General features: G+C 37.6%; 1 protein-coding gene across 4 annotated transcripts in view; it reads right to left on the minus strand.

Annotated features, from left to right (window-relative positions):
- Positions 1-809: 809 nt before the first annotated feature.
- COP1 (COP1 E3 ubiquitin ligase) overlaps positions 810-17,920 on the minus strand; it is a 226,255-nt gene continuing 209,144 nt past the window's right edge. For all 4 annotated transcript variants that reach the window (XM_065936106.1, XM_065936107.1, XM_065936105.1 and 1 more), the window contains 2 exons: positions 7,134-7,178; positions 810-4,713 (listed from right to left, as the gene is read on the minus strand). In XM_065936106.1, coding sequence (XP_065792178.1) covers positions 4,696-4,713; positions 7,134-7,178 — 63 coding nt within the window. In that variant the 3' untranslated portion in view covers positions 810-4,695. The remainder of the gene's footprint in view (positions 4,714-7,133; positions 7,179-17,920) is intronic.

The raw sequence follows: 17,920 nt of genomic DNA on the forward strand, positions 1-17,920 counted from the left end.
AATTTTGAGTATAATCTATATTCCAACACTCATTTACTGTGCTGCTCAAATTGTTCCAACTTTGGCTACTAGAAGCTACTTGAGCCATTTTCTTTGCCTCCCCTGGTCTTGAATGTTTAGTCTTCAGCTGAAATGAAAAATATTCCTGATATAACTCCCCTACCCTGATCCTTAATCCCTAAATGGATTTTCCAGTACATCTAAAATTTACGGCTACTAGGGTACTTAAATATTTTTACTTATCTGTTTCTCCCAGTGGATGATAAACATCTTGAGGTAGGGATTACATCTTTTTTAAAATTTTACTTACTTATTTATGGCTGTGCTGGGACTTCGCTGCTGCTCACAGGCTCTTCCTCCAGCTGTGGTGAGTGGGGCCTGCTCTCTAGCAGTGGTACTCTGGCTTCTCACTTTGCTGGCTTCCCGTGTTAGGGAGCACAAGCTCTAGAGTGTGCAGGTTTCAGCAGTTGTGGCATACGGGCTCAGTTAGTCCTCAGCATGTGGGGCTAAGGAGAGAACCCATGTGCCCTGCATTAGCAGGTGGATTCTTTTTCTCTCATTTGTGGCTTCGCTGCTGTGTACAGATGCTCTCTAGTTGCGGTGAGCAGGTGATACTCTTCATTGAGGGCTGCTCCTTGTGGGGGCTTCTCATACTTGGGAGCACAGGCTCTAAAGAGGCTGGGCTTCAGTAGTTACGACACATGGGCATAGCTGCTCTGCGGTATGTGGGATCTTCCTGGACCAGGGATTGAACCAATGGCCCTTGCATTGCAAGGGGGCCTCTTAAGCACTGGACCACCAGGGAAGTCTCAGAGATTACATCTTATTTATTTTACACATCTAGTATACAGTATCAATACATAATGCCTCGCTTGTACAAAGGAACTCAACAAGTATTTCTAGAATGATCACTATGGTTTTCTCTTTAGTCCAAGAACCAGGGTGCCTAATATGTTAACCAGAAGCCATACAGGAGTTGGTTATTAACTGTTCTGGTAGGAGCTACAAAGTGGTACTATTACAAGTGTCAAAGTCTGTCATGTAACACAATAAGCTCAGGATCTAAGTTAGCACTTCCTCATGTCTCATTTCTAAGTAAGCAGACTTTTCCTGACTATTAATTTCAGTTATACGCGCACAATTATGTTAAGGTAATGACCAATGACCTTTTTATTTGGAACCAAAGCTAGGCAGCTTCTAGTTCTGCTTAGCTTAGACAAGTAGTGTTCCCAAAACAGGACACAGGAATTTCAGTCATGAGGGTCCCAAGAGACTTACTACTGGTTGAGGGCTGCATATCCACTGAAGAAAAAAAATGTGCTGAGCTGCACTTGTTGTTGTCAATACTTATGAGAAAATGACTTTAAAATTAATCAAGAATCTTCCAAGATATAGGAATAAGATGAACTCTAGTAAGATGAAACAGATTTTTAGTTTGGATCATGCTACCACACTAGTCCAAGCCACCATTAACTTTTGACTGATCACCTTTCCTAAATGCACTCTTGCCTCCATCTATCCATTTACCATAAATGAGATCGTGTCATTCCATTTAACACAACCACTTAACTGATTTTATAACAAAATTCAAAACTTTACGCATGCCCTAGAAGGTTCCATACTTTTTGGGCTCCTTTATCTCTTCAAAGACATTCCACACTCATCTCTTCCTTAACTAGTAATGATCTGGCCATGCTTATCTTTCTGAGGTCATGGCACAGTCCCATAAATTTTTTGATGTCTAGTAGCTCAATCTTCTTATAAGAACTTTTCAGTTTTTCAATCCTTAATGTTTCTTGTGCATGAGTTGTGTACCTAAGAACAAAGGCAACTTGTCTGAGAAACCCTCACAAACACACTGAAATAAAGACTAGATTAAAAGATAAAAACTCATATTCTTCTTGAGTTAGAAGTTTTTCTGGTGTTAAAAATGTACATCATCTTTGAGCTTTAATTAACTGATGTTATTTTTCTGACAAATAGTAAAATTTGTTTGATTTTGACATCCTGCAGAGACTAATTCAAATTTTAAAATGTTTTCTATTTACAAGAAAGAGTTAAACACAAATTTAAAGAAAACACCACCTTCTTAATAAATTATTAAAAAATTGAGTCCCTTTGATAATTAACAGTATCCTATTGCAATTTTCCAAATGTATGGAAATTAACATAATCTTATAATGCTGATAGCTTGAGACGAAACAACAAAAAATAGTCAGACCAAACAAAAACCTTAATAACCTGCTTCTATTTAAATGCATTCAAAGAGGCATTAACTCTCTGCTTCCTACTATGATGACTTTCTGGACATATGTGCCTGAGTAAAGTTCTTTAAGTGAAGAATCTACATGTGAATATTCTTTATTTTTGCAAAAGGTCATTCATTAATCTCAGAAAAGAATCCCAACCGACATTGTTCTGGTTGATGACAGGTGTAACTTTTGAATGATAGTGATCCTTCCTCTCAGAACTGCGTCTAAAAATTTATCAGGTACTTAACTCCCAGAAGTTATTAGTTAAGATACAACTGTCTTGAAGCTTTAAAAACTGAAAAATTTTACTTAGGTTTCAGGCTTACTCATTTGGCAGTAAAAACTGACTTGAACCGATCAAGACTATTTTTAGTCTTTATTAATCTCACGTAACATGAACATACATTTTGCTGCAGAAATATTAATGTGTTTAAAAACCTCCAGACTCTGTCAGAGGGTGTTATATAATACATAGTATATGTACTCTAGGGCTTCTCTGGTGGCTCAGCAGTAATGAATCCACCTAGATGCAGGAGACTCAAGTTCAATCCCTGGGTCAGGAAGATCCCCAGGAGAAGGAAATGGCAACCCACTCCAGTATTTTGGTCTGGGAAATCCCACGGACAGAGGAGACTGGTGGGCTACAATTCATGGGATTTCAAGAGTCGGACACAACTTAGTGACTAAACCACCACCCCTCTATTGCTTTCCCAAAAGTCAAAAAGTTCTAAATTCCAAAACGCATTTGGCCCAAGGGCTTTGGATAATGAAATGTGGACCTGTAGTAGGTTTCAATAATTTAAAATAGAGGGATACATGGGATAGTCTGATCACCTTTATCAACTACATACTTAATCATACTAAACTTTTCTAGGTGTTTATTTCTATAAAATACATGTGGTATATAATTCTGATTATCTTTGTCTAACATGTATTCAGACTTAAAGTAGCTCAAATAGAAAACTTCTGTTTTTAACTTGTGCTTAACCTGCTACTCTAAGTTCTTTTCTTTTACAAACTGAAATCAATGTGCAAAATTAACCAGACAGTCTAAGAGATTATATGGCTTGAATATTTGGGAAATAGGGCTTCAATTTCTTTTCTTCTAAGTGAGAGGCTGGCAAATGATGGTCTGTGGGCTTCCGCCTATTTCACAGATATGCCCACGTATTTATATATGGTCTGTGGCTGCTTTTCAGCCACAATGGCAGAGCTGTGTAGCTGTGGCAGAGACCATATGACCTGCAAAACCTAAAATATATACTATCTGGCCCTTTATTGAAAAAGGTTTGCTGAGCTTTGATCCAAATTGATTAGCCCACAAGGGTACTAATACCTATGACTACATTATAGCCATGACTTTATAAAATAAGTTGGTTTGTCTGCATGTAGGGCTTATTTAGGGCTCCCCTGGTAGCTCAGCTGGTAAAGAATATGCCTGCAATGCAGGAGATCCTGGTTTGTTCGATTCCTGGGTCGGGAAGATCTGCTGGAGAAGGAATAGGCTATCCACTCCAGTATTCTTGGGCTTCCCTGGTGGCTCAGCTGGTAAAGAATCCGCCTGCAGTGTGGGAGACCTGGGTTCGATCCCTGAGTTGAGAAGATCCCCTGGACAAGGGAACGGCTACCCACTCCAGTATTCTGGCCTGGAGAATTCCATGGACTATCCATGGGGTCGCAAAGAGTCAGGCATGACTGAGTGACTTTCACTTTCACTTTAAGGCCTTATGGGTGACATTTCAAAGGCAAAGACAGAGACAGCTGTCACAGACTGATACTCCCTTCCTGTCTGAATGTGGTCTCAACAGGTCAACATGTTAGACCCTTGGCCAGATCCAGAGGGATGAGGAGTATGCTACTTGCTGATGATATAACTCTGGTCAGAGGATGAAGACAGAACTTCATAAGATGAAGTTAATAATGTTCCCATTGATTATAAATGTTAAACTCACTGAAAAGAATCCTTATGCTTTACATTTATGTTGATATGCATAATTCCAAAGAGGTCAGGAAATACGGATCTTACAAATTATTCATCAGTATATTGTAATTCAGATGTGCTATGCTTCTTGAAAAGACAAAATTATCTTTTGCCACATTTGACAAAAAGTTCCCCAGCTCAGCTGTGGCTCAATAAACTTTTATTATTTTTTTGTTATTTATTTTTATTCAAAAGAATTTGTTTCCCTATCACAAAAATTAGATAAGCATACCACCAACAGCAGCAAAGTCCGTAGAGTTACATTGATGGTGGAGAGTTCACTGGGTATTCCCAATGTCCCGAAGGTCAAAAGGAGGAAAAACAGGGAAAGAAAAAATACTCAAAACAAATCCAAAACCCATGGTGACTTTGGGGAGAGACATTGCAGGATCTGTCTTCTCTCATTGTCGGCTGCAGATGTATTTCAGCAGGATCTAGTACAATTTAACTTGAGCAAACCCTTCATACCAACTCTAGCACCTAATAGGGAGAAAAAAGAATCAGTACAATAAAACCGTTTTACAATATAGAAAAAGTTTAATCAGTCTTCATTACATTGTAAATAAAGAATCAAACCAAGTAATCGTTTCCCAATTGCTAAAATGCCAAAGAATTTGAAGGGTTTAGACATTAATCCATTCTTTCTTTCAATTCGATAGCTGCATGAACTCTTTCAGGTTAGTTATCTCTACAGTTAGCTAGGGTGCCTTAGAGATAAACTACATAAAAAATAAAGATAAATGACTGTCTGATGCATAGCATGAATATGATGTTTTTGGAATATTATGTTGGTATCTTTCCATAATCATAAGAAAAATATTAACTATTACTGTTTAGAATTTTAATCTATTTCTTGCATTGACAAGCATCTCATAGTGATCAAGGTATTCAGGACCTAAAATCTAATCTTTCCCTATTGCTTCTTTTATTTTCTAGTCAACTGTCTGGGTATCAAGATATTTTATTAGCTATTAGAGTAGTACCTTATCATACAAAAAAAAATTGTGATATTGCTAAAACTAAAAATAAGAAAAAGCAATGATCAGTTATAAAAAGAGTAGAAGAAATGGCTGAGAAAGGACACTGAATGTGAGGACAATTATGAGTACTGTCAAAAAGGATTATGTTAGATGAAGACTGTAATTCTAGGCTGCTAAGAAGGAAATGGCAACGCACTCCAGTGTTCTTGCCTGGAGAATCCCAGGGACGGCGGAGCCTGGTGGGCTGCCATCTATGGGGTCGCACAGAGTCAGACACGACTGAAGCGACTTAGCAGCAGCCTCAGCACCAGCAAGAATTAAAGGAGCAACTTATAGCCTGCTGTGCTAAGGCTTGAGTTATACCCGTGCTTCCCTAACTAACGCTTTTTGTCTTTACATATGGCAAGCATGTTACTTTGCATAAGAGGTCAGGGCTACTGAACAGAAATCTAAAGATTTATCACTGAGATTCTATAAGTGTGTATGTAGCTTTGAGCTTTCTGTAGATACATTAGCAATCCCAATTGCCTCAAAGGCCAAACATGTAGAAGAATAAAGTACAGCTTTTTCAGTACAAGCCTTGCCATGAGAATAAGGAGAAACTGAGAGACTACAAAATCACTTAAAATGGAGATTCTAAGATCTTCTACCATCTTGTATGAGGCTTCCATAACACAGCACTGGCTTTTGTCCATGACTCTCTAATAAGTCTTCCCAAATAAAAGAAACCAGATATATAAAAAATATATACCATGTAAATTAATTTTACCAGCTAATAGTGCTGTTCTGCTTTGCATTTGCTCCTTTCATCTCTGTAGGACAGTGTGTGAGGCCTGGATTTGCTCTCTTGATTACTGGGTCATTCTCCACTCGGGGTGAGTGGAAGGAAGCCATGGCAAAATTAATGTTAAGTGGCAGGGAAATAGCCACATCTTATTTTTAAAAATGCATTCCGATAACTTCTATATCAGCACAGAATATGTGGAAAGAACTGGTACCCGCAAACTAAGTGCTAATCAAACCCATGTAATAAAAACCCTTCTCCAAGACGATGTTTTGATTAAAAGCTCACTGCTTAGCTCAGGATTTATTTATCCAATGTACTGTGCCTAAGTGCTGAGTATCCAATGGTGTAACTAGATAAAATTTTATTTCCTTGAACCCCTAACTACCAAGAAAAGTATGTGGAATACTATATCTGAATTTGGGAATGAGGTTGTGAGTGAAGAGAAATCAAAGTTTTCAGATTATACCAATGGCATGATCACACGATCAATCAACTTTCTTTTTTTTTTTTTTCCAATTTTATTAGTTGGAGGCCAATTACTTCACAACATTTCAGTGGGTTTTGTCATACATTGACATGAATCAGCCATTGAGTTACACGTATTCCCCATCCCGATCCCCCCTCCCGATCAATCAACTTTCAACAGAAAAGTATAATTCCTTTTCTTCCCCTAGCAACTGAGGATAAATCTACTTGTCAAGATAGAAAAGGAAGAAAAACAAGATGAAGAGAAGAATACAATAAGAGTTAAAGACATTTTAAAATTTGCTAAGTGTCTAAGCATCTGTTGCTGTATCTTGGATTCTGTCCCCCGAATACCCAGCGGGACAGCTGCACAGGTATAACAGAAGCTGAACAGTGAATGGCCCACGGTGAGTGCTTCATAGTCTTCATCTGGTTGTCATTCTGACTGCCTTTCAGACCCTTCAGCATTTGTATAACCTCTAACAAGTACTATCATCTCCTCCAAAGTTGCAGGCTACCTATTCTTCTCCCCTTCAATCAAAGCCATTTCCAAAGAGACAGAGACTCATGATTTGGCATGCTCTCTAAGGCTTAGAACAACTCTGCATTTCCGTGTTACAGTTATAGTCTGATATAGCCTAAAAATGGAGATGTATAAAATAGCTTACCTTAATTGTACCCTGACTGTTAGCAGCAATCAGCACATTGGACTCCTAGAAAAGAACAAGAACTTTTAGAGTACAGAGAAGGAATTCCTGCAGGGCAGCCCAGGAGAATAATTTCCTCTTCATCTTTCTTTCTTTCACTTTACCCTAGGACACCAATACAATCTAAACTGGAGAAGCAACTTTAACATGCTTTCAACTATGAATTATAAATTCAAAATCCCATATTTTGAGGATTAGATTTAATAAAAAAAAAAGTTGGAAGCAGAGTAGGAAACTTTCAAATGTAAAGAAAAATAAAAGAGAAACAGACTGCCACTAGGAGGAAAGCCAAGAGAAACAAAGACTGAAACAAAGCACAAATAATAACTTGAGAAAAACAAAGTACACAGTTCTTTCCGTGGACAACTTCCCCTTCATTCATTTTATCCCCTGAGAAACCAGCAACTGTTACACATCTCTACAGAGAGCTACCTGGTATTAGGAAAACAAAATAAAACAGAATGTGAATATTCATCTGGAGACAGAGGGCTATCTTTGTTTTCAATGCTTCTATCACTCTATATGCATTTTAAAAACCTTGGTGATTACTTCAAATAGAATGCATGTGGCAACATATTGTTTAAATATTCTAAGCCTTAAGAAAAAACTATTTCTCTGGAAAGCAGAAAGGATGGAAAAGGAAACAGACAAGACTGAGTTTACCAGAGAGAATCTCACTGATTAGGAAGAGCTGGGACATGCCTTCTGTTGTAAAGAGTCTAATAGACTTTGAGCTTTGGAGTGTATACAAGTCTTTTTGTTTTTCAGGGCAGGCAGTCAAAAGGAAGTAAACAGATTCAAAACTGCCATAGAGGCCATTTGACTGATGTGAAGTCCAAGTCCAAATAACAGCTCTCAGAAACAGCTAAAGTGGTCAAACTTCAATGAGGGAGGGGATCTGCCTGAATATCCTACAGGTTTCATCAGAAAGTGATGAAAAGAAAGAACACTTTTGATTTGTATTCTGGGAAAGTTACTGCAACCAATCTTGAGTTAAACCTTAGTTTCTTTGATGCAAAGCATCTGTGCTCTACAAACATCTATATTTCTACCATTTAACTTTCTTTTGGATTGCAAGTAAAGTTACCTTTGAAAACTGTTCACCTTGTTGCTATCGGTATAGGAGGAACAAAATGATCTCTTCTGCTAATCCCAAATTTGGGGGATCAGACTATTTCTTGGATACAGTCAGTGGTGACAGCATCAATTGTCAGTATCATGAAGGAATAAAGAGGACTTCCCTTGGATAGGAATCCGCCCGCCAATGCAGGGGACATGGGTTCAATGCCCGGGCCAGTAAGATTTCACATACCTCGGAGCAACTAAGCCCGTGAGCCACAACTACTGAGCCCACATGCTCTAACTACTGAGCCCTGTGCACCCAGAGCCTGTGCTCTGCAACAAGGGAGCCACAGCAACGAGAAGCCAGCACACGACAACTGGAGAGCAGCCCCCACTTGCCGTAACTAGAGAAAGCCCGAGCAGCAGTGAAGACCCAGCACAACCAAAAATAAATAAATAAGACATAAAAAGGAAGGACCAAAGACATGCTTTTTCTGGAAGTGGGCGTGGGAACTGCTGATGATAGGGTTTGGAACACAGAATCCCCAAATATGGCACAGTGGCATATTGAATATTTCAAGCTAAAGGATTTCAAGAAAATGGCAGAAGCAGGAATGTTACTCTGCCCTTCCATATCCTTCCCTTCTCCCCTAAAACAAAATTCTCATGTGGGAAGTGTCTTCCCTCTACCAAGTAAAGGAACATCCTTATCTCCAACAACAAAGGAATGCTAAGAACAATCTGTTTCCTGCGGCTTACTACTCCTGAGTATAATTACCTCAAACTCCCTAACCTACCACATTGCTTCATGACCACCCACTCTTCACAAGCACAGCAGAGAATACACAGGTTTACCTCCTTGGGTCTTCATTTCCTTATGAAGGCTTTCATGTCATGTAAAACATATTCAATAAATCTATATGCTTTCCTCCTGTTAACTTGTCTCTCAGAATTTACAGAACCAGTCAAGGACCCTAAAAGAGTAATGAAAAACTTTTTCCTTCCCTGTTGTTGTTGTTCAATTGTGTCTGACTCTTTATGACCCCATGGACTGCAGCACGCCAGGCTTCCCTGTCCTTCATTATCTCCTGGAGTTTGCTCAAATTCATGTCCATTGAGTCGGAGATGTTATCTAACCATCTCATCCTCTGGTGCCCCCATCTCTTCCTGCCCTCAATCTTTCTCAGCATCAGGGTCTTTTCCAATGAGTTGGTTCTTCACATCAGGTGGCCAAAGGACTGAAGCTTCAGCTTATTTCCTAGCTGACCTTTTCGCTTAAATCAGCAGATGAGAATTGCACCATAAAGAAAGCTGAGCGCCGAAGAATTGATGCTTTTGAACTGTGGTGTTGGAGAAGACTCTTGAGAGTCCCTTGGACTGCAAGGAGATCCAACCAGTCCATCTTAAAGGAAATTAGTCCTGAATATCCATTGGAAGGACTGATGCTGAAGCTTCAATCATTTGGTCACCTGATGCAAAGAACTGACTCATTGGAAAAGACCCTGAGGCTGGGAAAGATTGAAGGCAGGAAGAGAAGAGAAAAACAGAGGATGAGGTGGTTGAAGGGCATTACCAAATCGATGGACATGGGTTTGAGCAAGCTCCAGGAGTTAGTGATGGACAGGGAAGCCTGGTGTGCTGCAGTCCATGGGGTTGCAAAGAGTCGGACATGACTGAGTGACTGAACTGAACTGAATAGCACATACATTCTTGACAACAGTAACATAGGAAAATAGCATTCACTATCAGAATTAGTTTCAATATCCACTTTGGGGAATTATGGGCTATGATTGAATGTGCAGAGCGTTAATACATCCATACCGGTGGGGGTGAGGGGTGGTTGTGATAGGGGGTATTCCCAAATCCCTCTTATTAATCTACTCTTTTAGTAAACTAAGTTCAGAAATTGGTTGGAGTGAGTTTTAGGCATCTTTAGGGAATACAATAAGTCACTGTGAGCTTCTCAAGAGGCGGAATTTCTGTATATGCCGCAGAAAACAACAAAAAGAGGCACTGAAGTTTAATGCAATTTCTTTCTCGCAAGAACTTTAAACAAGTTGTTTAAAGCTAGATGAGGCAGTCACCAAGAATTGCTCCCTCTGCTATGGAAACACATAACGTCAGGATAATGAAACATTTATGGCCCAAAGCTACCTCTCTTTCTGCCATTTTGGTTCGAGTCATCTTTCAATACAGAAGAAAGTAGAAAAACCTGGTGGAGATGAAGACTCATCCTGAGGGGAATCCACCTCTGCCAATTACAGAGATTATTAATTATACAACATAAATTTGTAATTCTTCAAAGGTTGGAAGAACCTCTGAAAAAACATGGTATATTACCATACAGTATGAAATTGCATGCTCAATATAAGAAAGTTAACTTGAAACACTTCTTCCTGTGGAGACAGATGAAATATCTCATTTACAAATAAGCTAACACAGAGAGTGATTACCCAGCTCATACTGTCTTTCAGGACTAATATATAGGTAACTAAGTCCTAAGAACTTTTAGAAACACTCAAAACTATTAAACATGACAAAAAATAAAAGAAAAATAGGTTCACTTCTCAGTATGTCCCTCCCTCCAAAGCAAACAAATATATTAAAAAGGGATTTAGGATTAAACTGTCTTTCAGAAAGGCAGATATTAGCTTAAGATAAATGAATTTTTGCATGCAAAAGAAAAATAAAGCCAGGTATTTTACTTCAGCATAGAGTTACAGAGGTGGTAAGTACAAGGTTATCACTATACCTTTTGAGTAATTCTTGTTTGCATTTTGAATGACTAGTAATTCTTAGCTGTAGCCTGCCAGAGCGCTAATGTAAATAAATAAGTTCAGGCTCAATGTGTTGCTTTTACTTGCTAAATAAAAGAAAAATGCCAGCCAGTAGTTCTCATTATTTTCTCCCTCTTTCTTGGAAACTGGGAGTTTTCCTACAAAGACTTCCTCAAGGTTAAGACAATAATGCTCCTACTATTTTCTTCTTAAGATAAAGAGATTAAAAAAGACTATGGAAAAATCAGCAGCAAGTCTTTTACAAAAGTAGAAGACAAATACATAAGCATATATCAACTTACTGAGCAAGCTGGAGATAGATACCACAGTAACTCATAATGAAACAAAACTAGCGTCCACTGGAACTGTTTCTTCTTTGCCAGCTTGCCTATAAAAGAGCTACCATAGCTACTACATTAACATCCTGAGCAAGTTGAGAACTGACAATTATTCATTTAGCTTGAAACTGGAGGATACAGTCCTAGAGACAGTCACAATCGATTTTAAATGTGAAGTTGCTTCACTAGATATATAAATAAGTGATTAAGAAACTTCTATGTCTGGTTGGTAACAGAATAAATGGAATGGATTTGCCCTCCTACCTTAGACAGGTAGAAAACTGAACAAATTATAAAAGACAGCACTGGACAACAGGCAGCACAGGACCGTGATTACAAGAGGAAACACAAAGAAGGTCATCCTACAGTCACCTCGGCTTTCTGCCCGGAGGCCACTTCTGAACCACAGAGCAAGGGAGGGGAACCCAAACGAACAGAGAGGAATCTGAGAAGACCATAGCAGAGTGAGGTGAGGAGACAGAGGTGCAAGCACGGGGCATCTGTGGAACAGCTGGGACTTCCCACAGGGGAGAAAGCGACTTAAAAGTACAGTTCCAGGAACCTGTACTGGGGTGCCCATGATTGTACATAAGAATAACACACTGTGTGCTCACAGGGTGAAACTACACAAAGCCAGAAAAATAACAATGAAAAGGGGAAAGTACAACTACTGAGAATCTAAAACATTATCAAATGCTAGAATTCACACAGAGTTAGGAGATCTCGGAGTTTAGACAAACCAGAGTGAAGACAACATTCAATGCCCCCATTTAAGAGAGTCCTCAGAGGGTCAGGCCTTATCAGTAGGGCTAACCTAGCCTTAAAACAAATGTTCCTCTAGACCAGGGATTAGCAAACTGATCCTATGGACTAAATCCAGCCCAAACTGCCTGTATTTTAAGTTTCACTTTTAGCAGAATCCAGCCATAGTCATTAGTTTACAGTTGACACTCTGGTTCTTAACCAACAGTGGATCAAAAATATTTTGGGGAAAAAAATCTAGATAGTTCCAAAATGCTAAACTGAATTTGCTATTTGTGGCAACATTTGATTTACAACTATTTACAAAGCATTTACATTGTATTAGATATAAATAATACAGAGATGACAAAGTATATAGGAGGATGTGCTAGATTACATGTAAATACTATGCCATTTTATACAAAGACTTGAGTGTCTACAGATTTTGGTATCTGTTGGAGGTCTTGGAAGCTGTCCCCTGTGAATACCAAGGATTGCAGGTAAGTACTGTCTATAGCTGTTCTTGCACTATAGTAGCAAAATAGAGGAACTGCAACAGACCACATGGCCTGTAAAGGCTAGAATACTTCTGATGTGGTCCTTTAAGAAAGAGTTTTGCTAACTGCTACATTAGTTATCCTATAGAAGTTTAAAAACCAAGTGTCAAAAGAATCAACTTTGTCTCCAAAAACTCAACTTTCTGTCAAAACAAGCTTCAATACTCTTAAAAGAAATAAATAAAATCTAGACATTCAACAATAAAGCATTCATAATATATAGCATTTTAGAGACAAAAATAATCAGGAAAAAATTTTAATTGAGTAGAACTAGACGTAGAAATGAAAATACAATAGAAGTACCAAATGAAGACTTTAAAGTAAGTATAATTATATTCAAATATTTAAAGGAAACAATGGTGTTAATGAGAAAAGAAATGGAAGATATAATACAAAAACCAAATGGCATTTCTTCACTTGAAAAGGATAGTGTCTGAAACGAAAAATTAATTGGATGGGCATAACAATAGATAAGACAGTGAAGAATAAAGTAACAATAAACGTGGCAACACAGGAAAAAAAAATTTAAATTGATGCAAAAGCTGGAAAGAAAGAAAAAAATATTAGTATTTGACTAAACAATAGGACAATATGCAATCTTATAAATGTGTAATTGGAATTTCAAACAAAGGAGAAAAGATAGAAAAGGTATATGAAGATATAAAACTAAAATTTTTTCAAATGTGAAAACCCATCATCTAAGAAGCTTAATATTCAAATAGAAAAAGGCACAACACTAACATATTAAGATATATCATAAAATACTAAAAATGAGTAAGAATGAGAAAATCTTGAAAACTGCCAGAGGAAAAAAAGGTTTATTTGCGTAAAATAAACAGAGTAGAGAGATCAGAAGGGGGAGTGTCCACATCCTATCAAGATTCACACAGATCCCTCGGAGCCTCTTCCCCAAATTAAAATGATGACAGCATTCTGACTGGTGTGAGGTGTGATATCTCATCGCAGTTTTGATTTGCATTTCTCTAATAATGAGCAATGGTGAGCATCTTCTTATGTGTTTGTTAGCCATCTGTATGTCTTCTTTGGAGAAATGTCTGTTTAGGTCTTTTTTCCCACTTTTTGACGGGGTTGTTTGTTTTTCTGGCATTGAGTTGTATGAGCTGCTTGTATATTTTGGAAATTAATCCTTTGTCAGTTGTTTCATTTGCTATTATTTTCTCCCATTCTGAGGGTTGTCTTTTCACCTTGCTTATAGTTTCCTTTGCTGTGCAAAAGCATCAAAGTTTAATCAGGTCAGGTCCCACTTGTTTACTTTGTTTTTATTTCTGTTACTCTAGGAGGTGGGTCATAGAGGCTCTTGCTTTGATTTATGTCATCAAGTGTTCTGCCCATGTTTTCCTCTAAGAGTTTTATAGTTTCTGGTCTTACATTTAGGTCTTAAATCCATTTTGAGTTTATCTTTGTGTACGGTGTTAGGAAGTGGTCTAATTTCATTCTTTTACATGTAGCTGTCCAGTTTTCCCAGCACCATTTATTGAAGAGGCTGTCTTTGCTCCATTGTAAATTCTCGCCTCCTTTGCCAAAAATAAGGTACCCATAGGTGCATGGGTTTATTTCCGGGCTTTCTATCTTGTTCCACTGGTCTATATTTCTGTTTTGGTGCCAGTACCATACTGTCTTGATGACTGTAGCTTTGTAGTAAAATCTGAAGTCAGGAAGGTTGATTCCTCCAGCTCCATTCTACTTTTACAAGACTGCTTTGGTTATTCAGGGTCTTTTGTGTTTCCATATGAATGGACACTGGTCAGAATGGCCATTAACAAAATGTTTACAAACAACAAATGCTGGAGACAGTGTGGAGAAAATGGAACACTCTTGCACTGTTTGTGGGAATGTAAACTGATACAGCTATTATGGAAGATGGTATGGTGATTCCTTAAAAAACTAGGAATAAAACCACCATAAGACCCAGCAATCCCACTCCTAGGTATATACCCTGAGGAAACCAAAATTGAAAAAGACATATGTATCCCACTGTTCACTGCAGCACTATTTACAATAGCTAGAACATGGAAGCAACCTTTATGGAATGTATTCCATAAAAAGGAATGCATTTGAGTCAGTTCTGAGGAGGTGGATGAACCTAGAACCTATTATACAGAGTGAAGTGAGTCAGAATGAGAAAGATAAATATCGTATTCTAATGCATATATATAGACTCTAGAAAAATGGTACTGGAGAATTTATTTACAGGAGAGCAATGGAGAAACAAACACAGAGAATAAACTTATGGACAGAGACTTATGGACATCGGGAGATGGGAGGAAAGGGTGGGATATGGAAAGAGTCACATGGGAACTTACATTACCATATGTAAAATAGATAGCCGACAGGAAACTGCTATATGGCTCAGGAAACTCAAACAGGGGCTCTGTGTCAATCCAGAGGGGTAGGATGGGATGGGAGATGGGAGGGAGGTTCAAAAGGAGGGGACATATATATACCTATGGCTGATTCATGTTGAGGTTTGGCAGAAAACAACAAAATTCTGTAAAGCAATTATCCTTCAATTAAAAAAAAAAAAAAAGGATGACAGCGAAGCCACAGGAAGACCCTCTTCTTGCCTGGCAAGAGCTCAGCCAATGAGAGACAGGCACAACTCAGCTAAGAAAAAGTCATGGACTCTTTGTCTACTCTTGCTCTCCCAACTTCCTTTCGCCTTCTACAAGAGTTCTCCTCTCCATTTTGCTGGAGACTTGCACATGACTCAACATAGCTGCAGACTCTGAACTGCAATTCTTTGATGATCCTGAAAAACTCATTTTTGCTGCAGAAATAGCTGTTTTATGTTAATAATTACATATAGAAGAACAAGGTCACCAACTGTCATCAGAAGTAATTCAAGTCAATAAGACACAGCTTTTTTAAGAGGATAAAGAAAAAAACCTATCAACCTAGAAATATTATGTAAAAAGAGAGATATTTTGACAACAACTAAAGCTAAGATAGCAGCATAGATGCACTGTAAGAACTGTTTCAGGAAGTTCTTATAAAACTTAAACATAAACAAAATGATGAAGAGTGCTGGAAATGATCAAGATGTGGGTAAACATAAAAGATGTTTGCTTTCTTGTTCTTTAATTTTCTTAACAGATAATCACCAATTAAGGCATAAATAATAACAATATATTATGCTATTGTTATGCTATTATAAATAGAAGTAACATATATGTCAGCAAAAGTACACAGGATAAAAGGGGTAAAAAATAGAAGTAAACTGGAATGGTCTTCCATAATGTAAGTGGTATATCTGATGACTGCAATAAGTTAAACATGAATATTATAAACTTTAGAGAAACCACTAGAAAAGGAAAAGAAACAGTACAGCTAATAAACCACTAAAGGAGACAAAATGAATGATAAAATATTCAATTAAAAAATGAGAAATATTGGCATAAAGAACAGATAGGCCAGACAGACAACAAATAGCAAGATGGTAGACAATACCTAACTAGACTGACAAGTAAATGTAGATGGCTTAAATACTACAATTAAAAGGCAGAGATGATAAGACTTGATAAAAGAGCAAGTTTATGTTGCCCACAAGAAACACACTTTAAAGAAAAACAGATTTTTTAAAAAAAAGAAAAAAATATACCATGCAAACATTAATCATAAGAAAGTTGGGATGATTCTACTAACATCAGAAGAAGTAGACTTCTGGGAATTTCCTGGTGGTTCAGTGGTTAGAATTCAGTGCTTTCATTGCCATGGCCCCGGTTCAACCCCTTGTCAGGGAACTAAGATACTGCAAGTCACAATGCACAGCCAAAAGGAGAAAAAAAAAATAAGCAAAAAATCCATACAAGGTAGACATAGAAAGTAGACAATGAATATGACCAGGAATTAGAGAAACATTTTATAATTAAATAAGGGTCCGTTAAAAAAAAATCCTAAATGTGAATATATAAATAAAATAGAACTTCAAGATACATGAAGCAAAAACTGATAGAACTGAATTGAAACAGGTAGCTCTACACTTGAGTGTGCAGATTTCAACACTCATCTGTCAATAATTCAAAGAATAAGTAGATGGAAAATAAAAAAAGATATACAAAACACTTGAATAATACTATCAGAAACAAACTGAACAAATTAATATTTACACAAAATCTTAAATGGTAAAAGTACATATTCTTAAGCTACCTACAAAGTATATACCAAGACAGACCATGTGCCCAGACTATTAAACACATCTCAGTTCATTTAAAAGAATGAAACATTTAAATGTGGACTCTGACCAAACAGACCTAAAGTAAAAATAAGTAACAAGAGACACCTGGAATATTTGGAGATTTTAAACACTCTTATATGACATAGGGCTCAAAAAAGAAATCACAAGGAAATAAGAAGCAATATACTGAAAGATACTGAAAAAACAATATATTAAAATTTGTGTAACACACCTAAGGGCTTCCCTGGTGGTTCACTGGTAAAGAGCCCGCCTGCATGTAGGAAACACAGGCTCAATCCCTGGATCAGGAAGATCCCCTGGAGAAGGAAACAGCAACTTGCTCCAGCATTCCTGACTTAGTGACCAAACAATAACAAATACACCTAAAACAGTGCTTAGATAGAATTATATCTCTTAATACTTATATTAGTAAAGCAGAAAGTTTAATATAAATGATGTAATAACTTTCAGCTTAAGAAGCTAGGAAAAAAGCAAATTACATACAACAGAAGTATAAATATGGTAGTAATAAAAAGCAGAAACCAAATAAAATAAAAAGACAAAAATGGGCAAAAATTATTAAGAACAAAAGCTAGTTCTGGAAATAAAACTGAAAAATCTCTACAAAAGGAAAGAAAGGGTAAGGTAATAATATCCTCAATGAGGGGATATCACTGGACATCCTACAGATATTTAAAGAAAAAGACAGTATGAGTAGAATAAACTTTATGCCAATAAAGTTGACACACAATGAAATAAATGAATTGTATGAAAGACAATTCAATTCCAAAATATGATGGAAGACCAAGTCAGAAAACAGAGAAGGAAGGAACACCTCCAAATTCAGTTTGAGTCAAACAAAGCAAAAGATATTATTAAAAAATTCCAGACCAATTATGAAAGTGAAAGTGAAGTTGCTCAGTCGTGTCCGACTCTTTGCGACCCCGTGGACTGTAGCCTACCAGGCTCCTCCGTCCATGGGATTCTCCAGGCAAGAATACTGGAGTGGGTTGCCATTTCCTTCTCCAGGGAATCTTCCCAACCCAGGGATCGAACCCAGGTCTCCCACATTGCAGGT

The sequence above is a fragment of the Muntiacus reevesi genome, chromosome 5 (genome assembly GCF_963930625.1).
Source record: "Muntiacus reevesi chromosome 5, mMunRee1.1, whole genome shotgun sequence".
NCBI lineage: Eukaryota > Metazoa > Chordata > Mammalia > Artiodactyla > Cervidae > Muntiacus > Muntiacus reevesi.